This window comes from Anas platyrhynchos, chromosome 20, assembly GCF_047663525.1.
Source record: "Anas platyrhynchos isolate ZD024472 breed Pekin duck chromosome 20, IASCAAS_PekinDuck_T2T, whole genome shotgun sequence".
NCBI classification, from domain to species: domain Eukaryota; kingdom Metazoa; phylum Chordata; class Aves; order Anseriformes; family Anatidae; genus Anas; species Anas platyrhynchos.
The window spans coordinates 6,804,852-6,827,015 of record NC_092606.1 but is presented as its reverse complement, the minus strand read 5'-3'; the positions used below and the strand labels follow the sequence as shown (position 1 = coordinate 6,827,015).

Sequence of the window (22,164 nt, the reverse complement as noted above, 5' to 3'; positions counted from 1 at the left end):
CCATGATGGTGATGACATCTCCATGGATGGTGGCATTGGGAAGGGCTGGGGACGAGCAGAGCTGCTGCGGCAGAGGTGTGATGGCACTCGCCAGCACCAAAATACATCAGGGATGAATGCTTCCACCACAGTCAGCACCTTTTGTAAAACCTTTTCCCTTCCCACAGTGCTGGCGCATCCTCTAAGTATGGCGTTATCGATAGGCTGTAGGAAAAAGGGCTCAATAATGGCTTCTTATGGGGCTCCTAATGCACAGCAGCAGCTCTGCTAGGTGCTAAGTGAAGGCACGCTTCTACTTCACTCAGAAAATTGTGGTTTTTATTTATTTTAAGAGTGACAGAGCACTGGGACTGGTTGCCCAGAGGGGCTGTGGCGTCTCCCCCTCTGGAGACCCGATATGCGGTATGATTTAGCGGAGGACTGGTTAGTGTTAGGTCAGAGGTTGGACTCGATGATCTTGAGGTCTCTTCCCACCTAATTCTGTGTGATTCTGTGCGTGACCCCCAAAACCCACCCGGGTGCCATCCTGCGTGAGGTGCTTGGGGTGACCCCGCTGTGCAGGGGGCTGGCCTGGATCCTTGGGGATACCTTCCAACATCCCCATTCGGTGATTTTGTGATTCCCTACAGCCCACCGAGCACCCCAGGCCTGAGGGCGTCCTTCCCGTGGGGTGACTCAGCACCATGGCGGGCCTCAGCACCGCGCCGCCACCATGCTGGGGAACCCCAGCGTGAGGTGGGGCTCGGGGAAGCGGGCACGACATGGCGGGGGATGGGGGGGGCTCAGTGTGTGCTTGGGGACACAGGGACACGGGAAGGGGCCTCGCGGCCCTCCCAGCGGTGAATCAGCAGCGGGGCCGCCGCGCCCGGCCCGGGCGGGGTGGGAAGGGAGGAGGATGGTGGAGGTGGAGGGGGGAGGGTTGGGGGGGGGGGGGGGGAGGAGAAGGGAGGCGGCCATTTTGTCAAGCGGCCAGCCGGGGCGAGGCGCGGCGCGCGGGGCACGCTGGGAAATGTAGTCCTGGAGGGGGAGCAATGCGGGGAGGGTGAATGAGGGCAGGACTTCAACTCCCAGCGTGCCCCGCGCGCGCGGGGAGGGGAGAAAGAAGGGGGCGGGGCTTGAGTGGGCGTGGCCCTAGGGGGGCGTGGCCTGCAGGGGGGTTGTGGCGCGCTCGCAGCCCCGCCAGCAGCCGCCGCCGTCCCCGCTGCAGCGCCGGGAGCCGCCGCTTCCTCCTCGCCCTCCGCCTCCTCCTCCTCTTCCTCCTTCCTCAGCCGCCTCCTCCTCCTCTTTCTCCTCCCGGAGACCCCCTCCTTGCCCTTCCCCCCCTTTTCCCGGGCTTCCCCCCCGCGAAGATGGTGGACCGCGAGCAGCTGGTGCAGAAGGCCCGGCTGGCCGAGCAAGCCGAGCGCTACGACGACATGGCGGCTGCCATGAAAAACGTGAGTGTCCGCCCGGGGTCGGGCTGCCTGCCCGCGTATCTGCCTGTCCGGGTCTGGGGGTGCACGGGGGGGACCCCCCGCCAGCCCCTTCCCTGCCCCCGGCCCCCTGGGGATGGCTGCGGGGTGGGGAGGGGGCGGCTGCGGGGAGGGGAGGGGGTGGGGGAGGGCACGCGGACCCCTCCCGGTCCCCCCTTCTTGTCGCCGGGTCCCCTCCCCTGCTGTATCTCCAGCTCTGAGCCCCCCCGGCCCTGCCCCAGCCGCTCAGCGCCGTGCCCCCATCGGTGGTCCCCATCCTTTTGCCCCAAACCCTTTCCCGGTGTCCCCATCCCCTCCGTAGCCCCCGTCCCCATCCCATAAGAGGTGTCCGTGGGGTGCGGCGCTGCCCCCAGCCCCACACAGGGCTCCCCACCCCGTGGGGTGAGGCTATGGGGTGGGGTTGGGGGGCTCTGCCCGCACGCCGCTGTCCCCGTGCATCCCTTCCTTCCCCTGCGAGGCTCCCTGACCCCGAGGAGCTGAGCCTTTAGCTGCCAGGGCTTTGCCTTCTGTGTGTTTCTTTTTTTTTTTTTTTTTTTTTTTTTGCTGCACTTGTTTCGAGATTTATGAATTGAGTCATGTTGTATTCATTTCACGCTCTTAAAATAAAGACTCTGCATATAGCAGGCTGATCTGATTTGTGACACCGAACGCTTCCCCTTCAATGCTGACATTTTGACAATGTAAGAAAGTAAAAAAAAACATATCTCTGATCTGATCTTGCAAACAAAGCAATCGTGGGAGGCAGGATCAAGTCATTCCAGAAGATTCTGCATTTGTCATATTGCAGAGAGGCTAGACTGGGTGGAGGGAGGGAGGGGGTGCTTTAAAGGGGAAAACTGTTCTTTATGTTTGTCTTCTTAGTCAGGTCTGAGCCTTTGAGAGGAGCTGGGGTGTCCTCCCTTGCTGATGAGGAGGGAATGCTGATCTGGGAATGTCGCAGTCTGGCTGGGATGCAGCTCGCTGAGCCCAGATTGCACCATTTTGACAATAACCTTGCATTTATCAAGCAGACAAAACTGTCACGGGCGGCGATCGGGGAGGAGGGCGGAGATGGCTTTTTCAAGGGACGGGGTACGGATAACCAGGACGAGATGGCTCCGCGTGAAACCCCCCCGGGCTGCTCCTCTGCCGCACCGTGGGCTTTATCCCGCTGCCCCATCCCAGCAGCCATTCATTGGGAGGCAGAGCTGGGGGAGCAGCAGCAGGGCTGGCTCCGGGCGGGGAGCACAGCCGCTAGCACAAAGCCAGCAGGGGATGTGCCTGCAGACTCAGCACCGAGGCTCGGGGCAGGATTTCTGCCACGGGGATTTCCCTAACCTGCTTGCTGGGGCCGGGTCCCGAACCCCAATTTGTGGTTAGAGATCGCATGTATGCTTTTTATTTTATTTTTAATTTTTTTTTTCCTTTTAGCCCCTACTGGCCCTGGTGAAACATAACCTTGGCCCTCGGGGACTGAATCACGGTCGTGCTGCTGCCTCCCGCCAGGGCGAACAAAAGGCAGAGCTGGCGGAGCTTTGTTCCCCGTGTCCCTGCGATGCCACCACCACCCAAACTCCATCCCCGCTCCCACGGGCACCTCACGCTCCCGTTCTCCCCGCTGCCCAGCCCCCAGCCCCGGCCGTGCGGGAGGGAGGCTTGTGACCTCGCGCCGATTTCCGTGGCAACGCGCAGTGATGTCATTTGTGCGGTGGGACGAGCTGCAATGCGCCCAGGTGGTAGCAGAGAGCACGCAGCCCGGGGAATGCAGCAGCCCGCAGCTCGCCGCTGCCTCACGTCCTCCCCGGGGCAGCGTCGCCGCAGCTCGCCGTCCCCTCACGGGGTCGGGTTCCCCCAAAGTCCAGCCGTGTGCCTGAGGGGTTCATTTTCCCCGTAGATCTTGCCCCATAAGCAGGTTTTTGTGGCACCCGTGGCTGGTGGTGAGGCTTCAAAATGGGAGCAGTGATGGGGTCCCCCATTGTCTGCTGCCCCTCGTGCCCTGTAGGGTTATTTAGAGTTTTAGGGTCGCCGTGCCAGCAGCGGGTGCTGCTGTGGGAACCTGGCTCTTCCTTCATGCAGCAGATTTCTTGGGGTGCCCCAGGAAAACCCCAGGGAACAGGGGTGAGACATCACCAGGCCTTGCCTGTGCGTGACCTTGGTGGTGCCCCTGGGCTGTGTGGGGCTGCAATCAGCCCTGGCTGGCGAGCTGAGAACCTTCTCCTTCCTCCCTCGCTGCCCCACAGTGCTTTTTTTGGGAGCGAGCTGCCTTTTTGTCCAGCTCTGCCTCCTCACAAGCCTTGCAGCCGGGGCCCGGGATCGAAATCCATCGGGCAGGGAGCGGCCGTGGCTCCGCGCCAGGCTCCGGGGCCAGGAGCCGCCTGGGTGCGGTGCTGGCCTTGGGAGGGCACCCATGGGAGGGCACCCACGGGAGCCCCACCAGCTCCTGGCGAGATAAATGCTGTGACTTGAGCAGGGTAGAGGTCGGGTAAAAAGGGTAAGGGGCTGTTTTGTTGCTCCTACCCACCGTGTAGGAACGGGGGCACGTGCTGGAGCCTTCAGGCCACCTGAAGGTCCCCGTGAGGGGAATGTTTGGTCGCTTGTCTTGGGGTCCCAACCATGCCCTGTGGGTGAGGGATATTGGTGGGTGACTGCTGGGGATGCCCAAAAGCCGCTGCCCGAGCCTTGGTGCAGCAAATGGCTGCTGTGGGAGGAGGAGGAGGATGAGGAGGAGGAGGCCGGGCGTGGAGAACCACAGCCTGTCCTTCACGCAGGTTACGTGGGCTCCTGCCACGTCTGCTCGCCAGGCTTGCAAGCTGCCACCCTCCGAGTCCTGTGACCAGCTGAACGCTGATTTTTCCCTCAGGAAGTGTGGATCAGTGCCTGAGGGGTGCCTGCACCTCATGAGCAGGCCGAGGAGGGGAGGGGAGGCCTGTCATGGCAGGCCGGCTGTGGCGGCTGCAGCCTGAGCTGTTGTGGTGGCGCTCCCCTAAGGGCTGGGGGAGGCTCTGGGGAAGCCATTTCCAGCGCCAGGGTGCAGAATTTCTGCTGGTATCTACCAAATGTGGTCCTTCTCTGGCTGCCACAGGAGTTTTGAAGGGTTCTCGGCCCGGCTGCCTCGCTGGCACCATTTTGTGTAGGCTTCTCCAGGCTCAAGGTGACCTTGTGGGTGCCTGGGTGGCCACAGCAGATGGCACCTGGTGGGCTGGGGAAGGCTCTGTAGGAAGCTCTGTGCCCTCAGACACCCTGTTCTGAGTTCTCTTGGCTCTGCTCAAACCCCATCAGCAACCCAAAGCGAGCTGTGGCTCTCCCCAAACTGCCCCAGCCCTTTCCAGGGGACCCCCAGGCTGGGGTGGTGCTGGGGTCTGGCACCCTGTGAGGTTCAAGGAGGTTTGAAGCCCTGTGTGGACATGGGGGGATAATGGGAGGAGGGACCCTAACCCTGTTAGCTGGCCAGTCCTTGAGCTTTTGGGAGCTCCTAAGTCTTATCTCCAGGCTTTGGGAAGAGCCAGTCCTGTAAAACGCTTCTGGGCTCTTCTGGCTTGGCCAAGTGTGATAGCGAGGAGCAGCCTGATCACAAAGAGCTTTCCTTGAACCAAATGGGAGTTGTTGAGGCTGTGTTGGAGAACACAGCTGCTGAATCATCTGCAGGTGCCTCGGGTACAGGGAGACACTGAAGGTCTTGGGTAAGGGCTCTCCAAGGGCCCTTTGATGTTCTGGGCTTACCAGCAGGAATTTGGTGTGCTGGCCAGCCCTGCAAGTGCAGGAGGCTTGGTGGGAGCTGTTTTGCTCTTCGTTTCTTCTCGTGCTTGTTCTGAATTGAACTCTTGGACCTCTGGAGCCCAAGCACTCCCATCTTGTCTCATCTAACTGGGCGATGTCACTGGGCATCCAGCCCTTTACCAGTTCCCAGCAGCATGCTGGCCTCCTGCCTCTCTGCTCCCCTCCATGCAGCAACGGAGCTGCCCGCGGATGCTTTTGGGGTTTGGGTTGTGCTGGGAGGAGGTGGCTGAACTGAGGGCACCAGCCAAGCCCCTGAGCTGCTCAGCCTCACGTCCAGCCTCCTGCCTTAAATCTGGAAGGACCTGGTGCTCCCTTGGGGCTCTGGGGGTGATCCCATCGCAGCCTTGCCTGGTTTTGGGGCAGGTCTGGTGGGGCCGAAGCGCTGAGCGCCCAGCCCTGTGCACCAGGAGGCATGGGGAAAGATGAGATGTGCTTGCACATTCGCCACTTTGATTGATACATGCTTGTAGCTTCAGCTGAGCTTGGAATCGATCCCCGATGACCAGCTCTGACTCTGCAGGATAAAAGAAGAAACATGTCTCATGGTGCAGCTGATGGGGCTCCCTGGGCTGCCGTGGCTGGGAGAGGGGAGCAGTGGTCACGGCTTTGGACCTGGAGAGACCTCCCTGGGCAGAAAACGATGAACCAACTCCACCACTGAGCTCTTCAGCTTCCATTCTGGGCAGCTTCGTGCCAAGTGATCCAAGGAATGCCTGGAGCGTTGTGGGCAAGGGTCACATATTCTAGAAAAACAACAAAAAGCTTGAGTTTTGGGGTCCAGCTGCTGGTGCTTGAGGAACCAGCTGCTTCTTGGGAGGTGGCTTTGTCCCTGCTCGTCCATGTCCTGGAGGCTGAGGTGCTGGGCTTGGGGGCTCAGTGCCAGTGTGGCAGGGATGAGCAAGGAGGTCTGGCTGCTCTGTGTGTCCCAGCCAAACATCGGGTGGTCCGCAGGCAGGTGCAGAGGAAGGGGTGGCTTGAAAATGCCTGTGGTTGAGCTGGAGGGAGCCCTTCCTCGCCAGGGTCGGTGTCTGGGGCTTGTAGGACTGCAGAGCTGAAGCCGCTTGCTGTTTTTCTGCCCCCTTCCACCTCCTGAACCGCGACTGGCGGTGAAATATGGACATGCAGTGGAATAACTGCAGTGCAAAGCACAGAAAAAATGGGATTTGCCTGGCTTCCCAGGCACTTGGTTGACAGATAGGACACAGGCACCATCTTCTGCCGTGGCCAAGCTGTGCCGCAGGGCTTTGGTTGTCTCAGGCTGACCGATGGATCCGTGGTGCTTCCAGGCACAATTTTGCTCTTTGGTGCTCTGCAACTTGAGATAGATTTCAGGAAGGTAATGCTTTAATGAGGATTTTTGTGATTTGGAGCCAGCTTAGACCCTCTTTCCTTCGCTATTCATGCCTTCGTTACACCTTTCTGGAAGGCTGGAAGCCTTAACCAACTGCTTTTTTTTTTTCCTTTTATTGAAAAGATGAGTAACTAACCTGCCCTTGGCTGAAGTCTTTGTCCCTCCTATTAGACTCATGTTTGTGATTCATTCAGACAAATGGCAACCTGGTATCTGGGAAGCAGAACACAAATAAATCCATAAAAACAGGAGCAGGTATTTACTTCAGTGGTTTCTGAAGCAACGGCCGCCCTGCTGGAAGGCGATAATTGGAAACCAATTTTACCACCTGCTCAAACGAAGGGGAGGTGGCTGTGAATTGCTGGCTGTGCTGGCACCGTGGTTTTGTGGCTCAGCCTCTGCAGCCTTCATCCCGAGTTGGGGATGTTCAGCTCGATAGCCGGGGGCTGGTTTCACACTGGCAGTGGGCAGGTAAAATGCTCTTGTTTGTACTGCTGCCTCTGCAGCTCCCAGCCTTTGCAGGTGTGGGAAGTCTTTTTTATTTATTTATTTGTTTATTATTTTTTATTTTCTCCCCCTGTGGAGACAAAATGGCTTTCTGAGAGCCCAGACCAGCCACGCTCTGTGCTGTGCTGCCTGCAAGCTTGGCCGTGCTCTCCTGTGCAGGCTCCTGGACTGGCTCAGGACAGTCCCCTCCCGGTACCTGCATCCTCCTCCTGCCTCCCTTCCCTTTGGCATGGAGCAAACCAAGCCTTTGGGCAGCACAGGAGGCAATTCATGAGCCTCTTGACAGCAAGTGGGAAAGGGGAAGGATATAAACCCACAAGCAGCCGGCTGTGGGGTGGTTTGGTACCGGCCCAGCCCCTGCTGTCGCGTTCAGCTTTCTCTTGTTCCTTCCTCCTGGCTGCTTGGCGTAATGAACGCTCCCTCCTCCCATCCCCAAACGAAGGAAAACGACGACAAAAAGCCATTTCTGCACTCTATTATTTATTTATTGAAGCAAAAAGGCCCGGCTCCTCCCTCCAGATGTCAAGATACGGGATTCCTGCCCCACCGTGCCGCGGGTGCTGTCGCGGGGAGGAGCTCGGGATCCCCTGGGCTTTGTGCGGCTGGGCTGGGCACACAAAGGCAGCGAGGCCGAGCTGCTCGGCCCTCTGGCCCCACAAAATGCCTGCGGCTGCCTTTTTTTGTGGGCTGGAGCTTGGGGGGGCTGCAGCTCTTGTGCTGGGTCTGCCGGAGCCCGGCTGGATGCGCACAGAGGCGTCGCGCGGTGGCTGTGGTTCTCCGCCGTAACGGGGAGCGGTGGCATCTGGGAATGCTCCAAAATGGTAAATTCTGGAAGAAAAAGGGAACTGAGATGATGAGGCAACAGTGCCAGGGTTCCAGGAAATGCAGAGAACACCATCTCAAAAGCAGAGCTTACTGGTGCTGGCGAAACAAAAGCCTTTGTCTGCTTATTTAGGTGCAAACGTCCGCCGATGGCAGGTTTTTCATTGTTTTGTGAACCCGAGGATGAACTGCTCGTCCTGCACGCCCACGCCGCTCAGATGTGTTCTGGCCGTGCCCTCGCCAAGCCCAAACCTGCTTCAGGAGCTGGCACGGCGCTGGGGCTGAAAGCCTGGCGCTGAGATCAGGCGGCTGAAAATGGAGCGATGACGGCGCGGCTGCAAAAAATGCACCGAGCAGGTGATCTGTGGCAGCTGCAGGGCATGAAGGAAGACAAAAGAAGTCAATAGGGAGAGGAGGTGTCAGTTTGTTTTTTTTTCTCCTGTGCTAAAATAGGTTTGGTCACATCTGAAGAATGACCCAGCACATGCTCCGTTGGGTATTAAAACCTGTTTTTTGGCCCGGCACCGGTGATCTGGTGACCAAGGGCAGTGCATTAGTTAACAGCAGCAGGAGAGTAACTAGAGAACATGTCCCTGATGGCATGAGATTCCCTTAAAGTGATCCCCAGATTAGGGATTAGAGTGCTTAATGTTTTTCTTCCCTAAAGGAGATGTTAGGACTGAGTCAGCCTATGGGCGTCCGAGGCGGCCGCGCTCGGACGTACGCAAGTCTGCAAGGACTCAAAGTACAAAGCATTCCTTAATTGTTTGCAAATTCCTTCTGATCTTGCTGGATGGGTTGGCCAGCTCGGGACGAATCTTTGCTTGCGTATCAGGCAAAGCCGCTTGGCGCGTCGATGTGCTTCTGATTCCTCTTTAAGGTGGCTTCGGCAAGGCTCTAGGAAAATATCAGCGAGAAGGCTGAGCTTCAGGGCTAACGAGGTTGCTGATGGACATCTTGTTTGGACAGTTGTGCTTCTCTGCAGCAAGAAGTTTATTAATAGTAGCTGGAGAAGCCGTTGCCGTGCAGTGCGCTAACATACGCCCGAAAGCTGCGGCAGGAGATCTGCGCTTGTAAAAGACTAACGCTCGGTCTTCAGCAGTGAATGAGAATTTAGGGGGGATTAACAGGCTTTGATTTACACCCAGCTGGGGAAGTCATCGGAGCTTTGCCTGTTTATGCTGTGGGGCTTTGTTACGTGGGATGAATTTTTCATTACCTTGGAGCTGAGAGCCTGGCTTCTCGCATTTGGTGGTGTCAAGACCCTGGTGCTTACGGGCTCTGTCACCTGCGATCAGCTGGGATCAGATCTGTGGTACACGTCCCGTGGGCTTCAGGATGGGGCTGGGAGGAGATGGTCGGAGCCAGGCAGTGGTAGTTAAATCTGCAGTCAGATCTGGATTGGTAAAGTGACCCTCCTTGTAAGGGTACCCATTGAAAATTGGCTGCAGTGCTCCAGAAAGCTGCCAGAGCGAAGACTCGAGTTGCTTTTCTGCAAGTCCATTTAAGAAATAAAATTGTCTTTAGTAGAGGTGTGTAAGATCAAGCCTGAAATCCCTGAAGCGGTGGGAGGGCAAAGTACATCTGGAGGGATAATCGCCTTGCTCGCCGGTGTGGAAATTAAACCCATCGTGGGGCTGGCACGCTGGAGTCCACCTGGGTGTTCTGGAGGGGCTCTGGCTTAAAATGGTAAAACATGGTTCAGACACTGCAAGGAGCAGCTGGTTCTGCAGACCAGAAGACCTAGAGCAAAACCGTTTTTCTTAAATGCTTCTAGAACCTCGCCTTGAGCAGGCTTGCCCAAAGCGACTGGGGTAATGAAACGAAGCGGTTAAAAACCTTCTGTGCTAGCTGCAGGGGAGCTGTTTGCATGGTGGCAGCTTCTCCCGTTTCATCCTGCTGGAGCAGCAGCCTGCCAGCTGTGGCAGTTGCCTCTCGCTGGGAGAAGCCCTGCGAGCAGGCGAGAATTGCCTGGTTCGTCCTGCTCCTGCACGCCTCTGCCCCTCGTCCAGACACAGCCCCGCAGGCACTGAGCAGGACAAGGGCTGCAGACAGCAGCTTCCAGCAGCCAGAAGATGAACCAGAGGAGAAACTGGTTCTCCTCTCTCTACTCGGTCCGTCTGAATGGGGTTGGTGGGTACAACACAACACGGTCATTTCTCCAGCCCCACATCGAAGACGAACATCTCGTGGTGGCCTGGCCCTTCCTGGGAGCTCCGGGAGGGATGCGATGATGTGGTGCCAGGTCACTCACCTCCCAGCAGTGGGGCTGAAGGTGAGTAGGGAAACACTAATACCTGAGCCAGATTAGTGCTCTTAGAAGCTGTGAGGTAAGTCTTTAAGCAGCTAAAGCTCCCAGCAGCACCAGACACACTTCCTGGCGTGGAACCTGGTTTGTTTAGCTTGCCCCCGCTGATGCGCCAGGATCCCCTAGAGGCTGCCTTGCTTGGTTTTACTGTTTTTACCATAAAGCAGAGGAGAGTGAGTCTGCCTGTATTAACCAAGTCGTAAGGCTCTAGGAATGACCAGTGGTGGTCCTTTGGATGGTTTCTTCAGCTAAAAATGCTGTGAACAGATGGGCTTCTCTGAAGAAGAAAGATACTTGGATGGAAAAAGTCCATCTCTTTCGGCATAACCAAAATGCCGTTGAGGAAAAGACTGCAGTTATTCAAGAGCTGCTCAACTGACGCCTGAAGAAGCTTCTTCATGCAACTCAAAACATCAATGAATCGACATTCTCCTTCTAATAACTCAGAATAAATCCCTTTTAAACTTTTGGCGTGCTCCCAGACCATATCCAAGCTTCCACGGCAGTGGCGTGCTGCCATACTGGTCTGCTGCATGTTTTGCAGAAAGCTGATACAAAAGGCACATTTTGAACAATATTTTCAAGCAGTCTGAGGCAGGAGAGCTCCTCGGGCTGTTGAGTGATGGAACAGGGTGGTGATCTTGGGCTGCTGCTACGGTGCTTGCAGAAATGCAAGAGTGGGCAGATGTTGCTTGCCAGCCTGCCATATCTTGGGGAAGGAATAACTTGGCGTCCCTTCTGTTCCTTTGCAGTTTGCAGGCAAAGGTGCTGGTATCCCATCTGTCAGAGGCAGTGTGATGAGCCCTGAGTGACAGTGCTTCGAAATGCTCAGCCTGATGTGGATGGACTTGCTGCTTCCTCCATCTGGTGGTAGGAAGGCATCAGACCAGCAGAGATTGATGATTTTTCCCAAGGGTTTTTAATAGGTACAAGGCAGCTAGTGGCAGCAAGACAGCAAAACAAGTTGTCCTGCGTCCGGTTTTCATCTTGTTAAATAGCCTGCCTCTTTGTAGGGCTAACAGGAATCAGGGTGTTCATAAGGAAAGCAAGAATTGGGCTCGAATCCTTAATGACTCCAAGCAAATACTAGCTGTAGCCGCAGCTCCCTGCTACAAGATGGTGCAATGCTAATTCAGAAATGGTGTGTAGCTTGGCATGGAGGCACTTGAAATGCATACACCTTGCCCACGCTGGGAAGCTTGGGCTATTCCTCCCCACTGCAACGTGTCTGGGCTGTCCTCTTTCAAGTCAATAACCATTTCGGATGGCAGGGTCCAGTACCATACCTAGAGGCCGTGTGTGGAAAACAAAGAGATGCTCCCTTGGGGCTGTCTTATCTGAAAAGCTGCAGAAGAAGCTGGTGGGGCAAATCTTTGGCACCCAGGTGTTGTGTAGCAGGAAAACCTTGAGCCGTTAGACCAAACATTGGGACTGCAGCTCTGCAGATAAAGGCCGATCCTTGAAGCGCTATCAAATGCAGAATGGGAACGGCTCAGAGTTCTGCTTCTGGCACTGGCTCTCTCACCACAGCTCCCTTATGACCTTTTGCATGCAGAAACTTGAGGCAGCAATGACCCAAGGACTTGAAACTTGTTTTTTTTTTGTCTAGCTTAAATCCAGCAGAGCCAGGCTGAAACTGAAGTAGATCTGCAGGCTCTAAGGACTGATCAAACTCATGTGTCGTATGATGAAATTTACTTTGGCTTAAGTAGTTGTTGAGCTATGGAGGCCAATGAAATAAATGAGCTCTTGCTTTTCATGTCTCTCAATTTTGGAGGCTTTGTCTCAGGTGGTTCAAAGTTGCCTTAAATAGTAAAGGCTACAGGGTATGATGAAAGCTCCTGTTAACTGGAGGAGCATGCAGAAATCCTAATCAGTGTCTGGAGTACCTAAGTATCCTCTGAGATCCAGTTATGCTCCAAGTAATGAGCAGCTTTACTTTGCAGACACTGCTCCGTGATAGATTATGAGCCATTTCAACCGTAATGGCAGAACCATCCGCTGTGCCTCAGTGTGCCTTCAGCTTCTTTCAGCCACTGTCTTGTGATGGCCCCTGAGAACTTCAAAATGGGAACCAGAATATGATTATTCATCCTGAAAGAGTTGAACGAGACAGCAGAGGGGAACTAACTTCTGCCCACAGCCTGCATGTGCTTCTCTGGTTTTGTCTGAGATGAGACGAAGGGTCTTATCTGTAGCCTAAAATTCCCCAGCTATGCTCAGATTAAACAAGAGGATGGTGGAGGAGGTCAGAAAGGAGAGGAGTAGTTATGATACGACTTCCATTTTAGAAGTATAACGTCAGGGAGGAGGCTAGAATACAGGTGAAGAAGACCCGAACCCGTGAAGTCTGGTAAGATTCTTGATTTAGATCTAGTTTAACACACGCCTACTCTGTGTCAAAGTAGGACAGTGCTTAAGAAAAGCATCTTCCCAACTGCATGATGGCTTCCTAGGACAGCTTGCTCCTGAGTGTTCAAGGAGAAGCTGTTCTTGACTCAGTCGTGTGACGTTTAGCCACGACTGTAATCACGCTACAAGGTAATGGCAAGGATTAAATGCGCTTGAAGGAAGATATTTCTTCAGAAACTAGATATGGAGTGAAGCAGGGACAGAAAATGCAGGTAGTGATATAGAAGTCTAAAGATGGCTGCTCCCATTGCTGGTGCTTTCAGACTCAGTGAGAATGTCACTGGCGGGACTTCAGGCCCAATGTTGTCTTAAAAGCCTATTTACCTTTAAAAAAAAATGAAAGAGAAAATGGGACCTTCAAGCCAGGCCTCAGTGTGACTAGTGAGCCCCATGAGGGAAAATGAGGTGATAGCTCAGGTTTCTGTTGGAAGGTAACTGCTGGATTATAAGGTGCAGAAGCCACGGATCAAACAGTGAAGACACATGCTGAGGAAGAAATGGCTGTTGGGTGTCGTGGTGGAAGGGGAGCTGTGGCTGTACTCACAGGGTGTCACAGAAATGGCCCTTTTCTAGCCTAAAAGAAGTGAGCGGCCAAGGGCTGGGCTCGGGCAGGCCCCTCCAGGCCGCGCGAGGTGTTTGAGAGGCCTGTGAAGGGAGCCAGCAGCTGTTGGCCCTACATCACTGCCGTTAATTGTGTGTAATATCAGATTGTCAATCAGCCACGTGCAGGATCACAGGGTTGTGGTAATTGGTGACTGCTCCACTGAAAGGGTGGCATGTTGTGGACAGCTCGAGGTTCCCGTGGTTGTCTCTCTCCAGGAAAGCTTGGCTCCTTGTAGGTGTCTCGTGTATTCAGGGACTCGAGATCTCTCCTGGGCAATCAGAAAAGCGAGTGTTGGGGATTATAAAATGGATTAAGTTGTTGATGGTGTTCCCCGGGGAAGAATGTCTGCGTCTGTTCAGCTTGCTCTGCTGTGTGCTGTAAGATAAGACATCAAAACGAGGTAGCAGCCATAAATGGGTGGGCACTTTGGTTAAAAATGTCGATGAAAACCTATTGTAAGGGTAAGTGGGGAAAACTAAACCCTGTGATGCACCTCTGCTGCAGCTGCTCTGTAGCTGAAGGGGCCACGTGTGCTCAGAAATGGTTCCTTCAGACCTTACTGATGCAAGAAGTGTGGAATAGAGTCCTGGAATAAGCAAACTCACCAGCTGGTGGCCAAGAGCTGGGTCAGAGCTCAAGGGTGTAATGGCAAAACTGGGAGAACCCCCTCAGGGCTCGTGTTGCCTCTGAAGGGCTTTTACAAATCGGTGGGCTTCTTAAATCTAGAGATTTGCAAATCTCTAGAGTCTGGAGCAGTAGAAACCCTAAACTCGCAGTACGTTCCTGTTGGATTATCTCTGTTGTTTGGGGGCCCTCCAGTCTCTGTGCCTCTCCTCAAGCAGGGCCGCTCCGGGCTGAAGGGGCTGTGTCTGTCAGGCTTCCAGCTGTGTGTCTGGATGGACCAGCTCTTTTCACTGGCCTTCCTATGCCACGTGCAAGACTGGGCTCCATTTCAGACACGTCTCCTTGCCCCTCAGTGCCTTGCTGATCTGCAGGGCACGAGGGGGAAACGAGGCTGGGTACGTAGGTTTGCAGGTCCAGGTCTGCTTCCCTGTGCCGCCAGCCAGGGAAATAAAGCTCCAAAGGGAGCTCTGGCTCCCAGTCAGAGGCTGGCTCGGTTCCTGCCAAGCCCTTTGAATGTCAAGCTGTTGTTTATTCACTTATTTATTTTGGCTCTTGAGCTACCCTCACCACATGTAGCAGTAGCTGGGTGGCACAAGGATCCTGTGAGGCTGTGCCCCGTACCCCGCGGTCACGCTGCGGCCTTGTAAGTGCCCAGCCCAAAGCCGCCGTGCAGTGGCCTTCTGGCAGGGCTGTCAGGGCTGTGAGCACTTTTTTCCTCTCATCTTTCCAACGGGCAGCTGCGATAATCGCTGTGACCATAGCGGTGTCGCAGCTTTTATTTTGGGACTCGGTTTGGGAGTGGCAGCAGGCCTAGCAGTGCTCCCGGTGACGTGCCTAATGAGGAACCCTTCCTGCTTTGATAAGCTCCCCGCAGGCTCCCTGGAGAAATCTCTGCATTCTCCACAGGTGTATGTTCCATCTGTCAGCAATTTTTTTTATTTTTTTATTTTTTGAAAGGATTTTGACAGGCGACTTTCTTCCGTAATCCTTAATAGCTTCAAATTTAAAATGTTGATGGCAAAGCTAATCCTACGAAACTCCCTGTAGCTTTAATGAATTTGTCCTCCTGCAAGACTCTTGTGGTGGGAGGAGGTGAGCCCACTGCAGTGTGCCTTCTGCGGCAGGGAATATCTGGAGGCAGGGCTGTGGGGTAGCTCTGCCATCCACCCGCCTGGGCCCAACTTAAAGCTGGTGTGCTCGGCGAGCATCTTGCTAAAAGCATGACCTCACTTGGTTATCAGCCTCCGTAATTAGCGTCGAGATAGAAAACCTCTGGGATTAGCGAGTCTCTTGTAGTATTACAGCAGCCGGTGTTGGACACTCGGGATTTATAGCTGGAAGGTTAGGTCATATATTGGGCTGGGATCTCTGGATGCCTCTTGCCCCCATCTCCAAGGATGGACAACCCAAAAGCCCTAGGGCAGGGGGACACCATAATTGTTCTCGATTATCTCCGAGAGTTGGCTTTATACCACAGTATCTCTAATTAATGTTTGTGCAGGTGTTGTGCAAAGGGCAGAACGAACAGAGCCATCTCAAGATGTCAAGTCCTATAAAAACGCGGCTAGACACGTGTGATGTTATGGCACAAGGCACCATAGAAGTGCCTATAAATGGGTCGTGTAGGATGTCACGGCTGAGCCTCTGCCTCATGCCCTCTGTGGGCACAAGCACCTCAGGAAAAGGAGCAGAGGGGGGCTGGAGGGGAGCACCGGGGAGACTGTGGCGTAGCAATAACTTGGGTCAGGGAGAGCACAAATTGGGCAGGCCACGGCTTAGCAGCAGCAAGGGGGAGCTGGAGACAGAGGTGGATGCCGCTGGGACGAGCTGTTGTGGTGGCAGGAGCGAGGTGAGCGTTCCAGTGAGATCCTGGGTGGGTCACCTGCCCCTCACGGCCCAGTCCCTCGGCTTCCTGATCGCCATCGTAACCGTGGTTATCTGGGCCCCGGACGAACCTCGCCCTTGCAGAAATGACTCAGTATTTGCAGAAGCCTTTTCATTTACAAACCGTGACCTAATCCTCGTGGGAAGTGACTGCGGAGAGGAGACGCGGCAGGGCCCGGGGTGTGTGGGCCCTTCGGACGAGGGATGGCAGCTGTCAGCACGCAACCAGGTGGCTGTGCAGGGTTGTCCCAGCACCCACGGGTGGCTGTGGAAGGAGCCCACGCATCTCTGAGCTTGCCCAGCTCTAGCAAGGCCGTATGGCTTGTACAATGCCTGGCTGGCTTCTCAGCCCCGCTCACGGGTCCTGTCCTGGTACCTTCAGCCAGCGATGGAAGTGGAAGGAGGTCACGGTACCAAGTGCAGCGCTTCCAGGAACTCAAGCGCCCAAGGCAGTGTTTGGCAGCCTGGTTGTGGAAAGGCTCCGCTCCGTCGTCTCCTTCCTTAATCACTCTGTTGCTGCACGCTGTAATGACTAAATTGCCGTGATGCGTGAGGCAGGTGGAAGCGATACTGTGCATTAACGCTCTGATCGTCAATGAAGAAAATCCTGTGTGGGAAGAGCATACTCTTACCATGTGAGCTTTTAAATCCTTATCTCAGATGCCTTAGGCAGCTACAATTTTAACATTTAACGTATTCTTGAGGCATCTCAAAAGAACGTACCATGCTCATGGGAAGCGGAAAAGATGAATGTGCCGTATCCGAATTGTGTTGTTAATCCATTCTCCTAGCTAGTAACCCTACAACATCTCCACCCTCTTGCTCTGATGGTCCCTCACGTCTGCCTCTCGATGTCTGATGCTCATCCTGCAGGTGAAATGCATCTTTTTTTTCCTAGTGGATTTCTCTCGTTCTGGAAAACGCCGATCTGCTAAGATGGAGAATGCCTTGAATGAAAGCCATCCCTTCCCTGGCTGGGGGGCTGGACCACAGCACGATTTCCCAGCTGGGAGGAGATCTGATGCCCAATGATTTGGGGATTTGGCGAGCTGGCTGCGTTCTCCACACCTCGCTCCACGTGGGGAGCACCCGAGTGCTAAATGGTGACGGGAATGGCGAGTGGCTGTGGCTTAACCCGAGTTTCTCTCTTCTCTCTTCCTCTCTCGTTACAGGTGACAGAACTGAACGAGCCTCTGTCCAACGAAGAGAGGAACCTCTTGTCTGTAGCCTACAAGAATGTGGTGGGGGCACGGCGCTCTTCTTGGCGAGTAATCAGCAGCATCGAGCAGAAGACCTCTGCCGATGGGAACGAGAAGAAGATCGAGATGGTCCGGGCCTACCGCGAGAAAATAGAGAAGGAGTTGGAAGCCGTGTGCCAGGATGTGCTGAGCCTGCTGGACAACTACCTGATCAAGAACTGCAGCGAGACGCAGTACGAGAGCAAAGTCTTCTACCTGAAGATGAAAGGGGACTATTACCGCTACCTGGCCGAGGTGGCCACTGGTGAGAAGAGGGCGACCGTGGTGGAGTCTTCGGAGAAAGCCTATAGCGAAGCCCATGAGATCAGCAAGGAGCACATGCAGCCGACCCATCCCATCCGGCTCGGCCTGGCACTTAACTACTCAGTTTTCTACTACGAGATCCAGAACGCCCCGGAGCAGGCCTGCCACCTGGCCAAGACGGCGTTCGACGACGCCATCGCCGAGCTGGACACCCTCAACGAGGACTCCTACAAGGACTCAACGCTCATCATGCAGCTCCTCCGCGACAACCTAACGCTCTGGACAAGCGATCAGCAAGACGACGACGGTGGAGAAGGCAACAATTAGACCCCCAGATGGACTGGCAGCCGCACGCTGATGCTAACTACTGCAGTCTTTATTTTTTTCCCACGAGTGGGGGGGTCAGGGGTGGGGGAGGGAACGGGAGGGGACACCTTCCCAGGGAGGCCCCCCACAACCTGTCTTTGATTGCCTCTTTGACATTTTTGCCAAAACACCACTAGTGGAAGTCAGGCTGGCTGTGCTGGTATGGAATAGCAGCCTCACTGGCATATGGACTGTTCTGTAGATTATTAATACAAGTGGAGCTGTCTTTAATTTAACTTTATTGCTAGAAATAAAAGGGTTTAAAGATGAATTAACTTGAACGGAATGGCCCTCGTTTTTAAGAAAAGCAACACAAAAAGGAAGTTCTGTGGTTCCAGTAAGGCTTTGTGCGTTTGTTTCTTCAGTTCAAGTGCCGTGTGTTTGTACCACGTCGCGGGGCGTCTCCCTGGAGCGCTCTGCCTGTCAGGGCATAGCTTAAAATCCCCAAATTGAAAAGGAATCAGAATAAGTAAAAAGACTAAAGAATTTGGGACTTGCAAAGCCCCGGGATTTAGGCCATTTAATCTTTTTAAGATATTTATTAGGGTAGCTTACAGTATTAACACTAAATTGCAGTTTACAGTATTTCTACATTACAGCCATATGACATCAAGCCTTTGATTGTCTGTTTTCTTTTGCTAGTTCTTTTGGCTTGCCTTCCTGATCAGTCCTCGCCTGTGGACTGGCTTAGCTATTCTGTGTCGCCCAAGGCAAGAAGACCGCCCGCCCGAGGAACATCAAAGCTGCTCTAGTTTTTTGGTCAACAGCTTAACAGGTGCTTGGCTAGCGGCTGTTTAAACTATTTTAGTCCACAGCAAAAGGTTTAAGAACTTAATTAGAAAAGGGGGAAGTGTTTAAACTTAAAATGCCACTTAAGAGGAAAAAAAAAAAAAAAAAAGAGAATTCAGGTCTGTATGTCATGTACTGTGTTTGGTATTTCAAAGACCATCCTGATTTAAGGTGCCACAGCTGCTTCCTCAGGGATTGCACTGCCATTTCACTCTGCCTGACTTTCTCCCACTGTACCATGAGGTTTGTCAGCAGATCCGCAGCACCCAGGCTCCCTTGTTTGTCATCAGGGAAGCCAGGTGCGTTTTCTTTCTCCTGGGGAAGCTTGTGGTGTAATGAGTGAACTTCAGGAGCTTAGAAACTAATTTGGTAGAGAAATCCTCAAGGGAAGAGCTACAATCATAGACATTTCTATCAAGCATCGGGAGCCCAGGAACTTAGTTCTCTTCTTAACAAAATCCTTTCCAAATCTGTCTTACCTGGTTGGGGGTGGGAGACGGGGCATCTGAGTTTGCTTAGCAGGTAATATTTACCCCATTTTGCGTAAAATTTCTATTTCTTTTTTTTCCCCCCTTGCATAACTGTCGGAAGTTCACTGCTGGTCTCCGGCTTGCGGCGTGCTGCCCCGCGGAGCTTTTTAACTAAAGCTTCGTGGCTGGGAGGACGGCACTCGGGGCAGCTTTATTTCGAAGCAGGCTTTCATCCTCCCTCCCGAGAGCCCGTCCGCAGGCAGCGCGCGGCGGCGGCGGCGATCGGGGACCCCCCGGTCCCGCCGGGGTGGCAGGGGGGGCACCCGCCCTGCCTCGCTGCCCTCCAACGAAGCCGCAGGGGCCGCGATTTCCCCGCTGAGAGGTGAGATTGCCCCGGCCACGCTAGCCAAGCTTCCCATCGGGTGCCTTTGCACGGAGAGCCTTGCCGAGCCCTGCAGTCGGCGGCGTGCCACGCGCCCCAGCCGCGGCCAGCGAGCCGCCGGTAAATGCCGTGGACTTGGAAGATCTGTGTAGGCTTCTCACCTTCCTTTGAGTTCCCGTCGTGTCCAGTGAGCAGTGTTGTCCCAGCTGTATGATTTGGAAGTGATTTACTGGAATTACAAAACCGATTTTATTTTAATTTTATTTTTTCTTTCCGGCTTTTGCTCTGGCTGCTTTAGGAAACTTAACGCAGGAGAGATCGCACAAGAGGGCTAAAAGGGGAAGTGGGGTCAGGGACTTGATTTTTAAGCAGCTTGAATGGTTTCTTTCATTTTTTAAGAAATGCACTTGCCTATGATACTGTCTCTCCAGTGAAATGATTACTGCTCCATTACTCTATTGATACAATATTGTGCATGCTAGTGTCGTATTTCTATACAGTAGCTTGAAATTTATTAACTTATACTGTAGATGTTATGTATTCCTATGACAAAATAGTCTTCAAAAATTTTTTAAAGTTTTTTAATTTATTTTTCTTTTGGGGGTAAAGTTTGCTCTACCAAATAGTGATCGTAACAAACTGATCTGTTATGGATGTTGCTATAGTGACATGCAATTATATATGATTTTGTTTTTAAAAAGGAAAAAAAAGCAAAAGAAAACACCAGTGTTAGCTTAATCTTAATGTCTGGTGTTCGTCATGGTGAAATTATAACTATTACAGTGTAGGAGAACAATGACTGTGTTCTTTGAATGAGCCTTTGTTTGTGCTTTTTGTCATGTTATGCAGTGAACTATTTTTAAGGTCTAATCAGTGATTATTTTTCCAACTCCGTGTTTCTGTAAGGAATTATTTCACACACGGACCATTCTTAGCAGTTTTCCTCAGTGATGGAATATCATGAATGTGAGTCATTATGTAGCCGTCGTACATTGAGCAAATAAACTTACAGATCTGACGTCAGCGCTGCTCAATTCTTGCGTCTGTCGAGTTTCTGGGGGTCCGGGGCAGGGGGTGGCGTGATCGGGGTCGGGGGCTTGGACCCCAGCCCCAAATCATGGCAATTTGGGGGGAGGGGGAGAGCTGGGATCACAGCTGGGTCCCCACCGGGCACCTTGGTGGTGCTTGGGCTCCCGAAATGGCGAGGGAAGGGCTCGGTGGGGAGGGTCTCTGCGTGCTCAGGGTGGGCACGGCGGGGTCCTGGGGCTGGATCCCCTCCCTTGGAACCCCTCGGTGACTCCTGAGCCCTGCGGGGTGGGCACGGGCTGGGCCCCTGCCTCTGGGGCTGCCAAAAAACCCTGGGGAAGGGGCTGGGGACACCCCCAGGACGGTGACAAAAGGGGCATGGGAGAGCGGTGCCACCTCCACCTGCAGTGGCACCTCACCACCAGGGCCACCTCCCCGTGCTCACTGCCCCCCCCCTCGCTGCCAGGACGCCTCCCCTGCACCATCCATCATCCAGATTTACACGATTGGTTTCCCCCTTGCTGTCCCCGTGTCCCCACATCCCTTGGGCTACCTGGGTGGGTGCTGTGGGAGATCTCTCCTGGCCCCCCCCCCCGATGGCACATTTGGGGGCTGGCACCTGCGCCACCGTGGTGCATCGGTTTCCCCAGGGCTCCAGCGTCACGGGGGTGTCACGGGGTTGGGGCTGAGCCCAGCCCAGCACCTCCCAAACCCCAAATTAACCCCACATCTCCCCCACCATGCCCCCCCTCTCCTCAGTTTCCCCATTTGGAGAGGGAAGCGCCCCCCCAGCTCCGGCACCATGCGCACCAGCAGTGCCTGTGCGCATCCCTGCACATGTCTCTGCTCTCCAGGCAGGATTTGGCCCTAAATCGGGGCACTGCAGCCTGCCAGGGGCTGGGTGCTGCGGGGTGGGGGGCAGCACCCACTGACACCCCCATCCCCATCCCCTACAAGCTCCGGCTGCTGGTCCCCGATGCTGGAGCTGCTCTCTCTATGGCAACCGTCTCCATCGCGCCGGTTGCCGTGGCCACCCGTCCCCAAAATGGCACAGCACGCACAGCGGGGTGATGGTGGGGGGCAGGAGGATGCTGTGGGTCGGGGGGGGGGGCTGGCAGCAGGGCCCCCCAGCCGCAGGATTCCTCCCGGGTCACCGGCTGCCTGCCTGCAGGATGACTCAGGGGGGATTAGGGGGATTTGCTGCCCGCGGCCATGTAGGGCCAGCCCTAAGCCCCTGCGCTGAGGCATGGGCACGTGGGGGGCACGGGGAGCGTGGCCCCCCCTCTGCGTGGCACCAGGCCCTGAGCTGGGGCCAGGGCTGGGTGTGGAGCCCCCCCCCATCCACCTGAGGCGTCGCCACGGGGTGAGAGGAGGGGGCACAGCGGGGCAGGAACACCCTGGCATGGGGTTGGGGGTGGGGGGACCCCATTCCCATCTTCTGGGGGTCTCCTCTGTGACCTGGGGGGGACAGCTTGTTTTTGAGGGGTGTGGGGACCCAGCAGGTTGGGCACGTGGAGGGATGAGGTGGGGTGTGGGTGACCTGTGGGGTGCTGAGACCTGGAATTTGGGAGCCCGGGGGTGCCAGGTGTGGGGTTGTGGTGACCTGGGATGGAGGAGACTGGGCTGTGGGGACCCCGAATTTTGGAGCCCCAGGATGTCAGAGCCACGAGGGACATCGGAGGTCCGGGAAATTGAGATCTGAGGTGTGGGAGGTGTGATGCTGAGGGTTTTGGAGACCTGAGATGTCAGAGCCCGGGGTACAGAGCCCCGTGGTGCTGAGCCTGGGCTGCTGGGGACCCGCGATGTGGGACCAAGGACATGGAGACCCGGGGTTTGGAGACCCAGGAGGTGGAGACCCCGGGTGCTGGAGGCCGGGGTGAGGAGGGCTG

General features: G+C 54.9%; 1 protein-coding gene across 1 annotated transcript; it reads left to right on the top strand.

The window, feature by feature from the left end:
• The first annotated feature begins 1,129 nt into the window (after positions 1–1,129).
• YWHAG (tyrosine 3-monooxygenase/tryptophan 5-monooxygenase activation protein gamma) lies at positions 1,130–20,267 on the top strand. The gene is made up of 2 exons (XM_027471930.3): positions 1,130–1,436; positions 16,913–20,267. The coding sequence occupies exons 1-2, from the start codon at positions 1,350–1,352 to the stop codon at positions 17,567–17,569; spliced, it is 744 nt and encodes a 247-aa protein (XP_027327731.1). The 5' UTR covers positions 1,130–1,349; the 3' UTR covers positions 17,570–20,267.
• Positions 20,268–22,164: the final 1,897 nt, after the last annotated feature.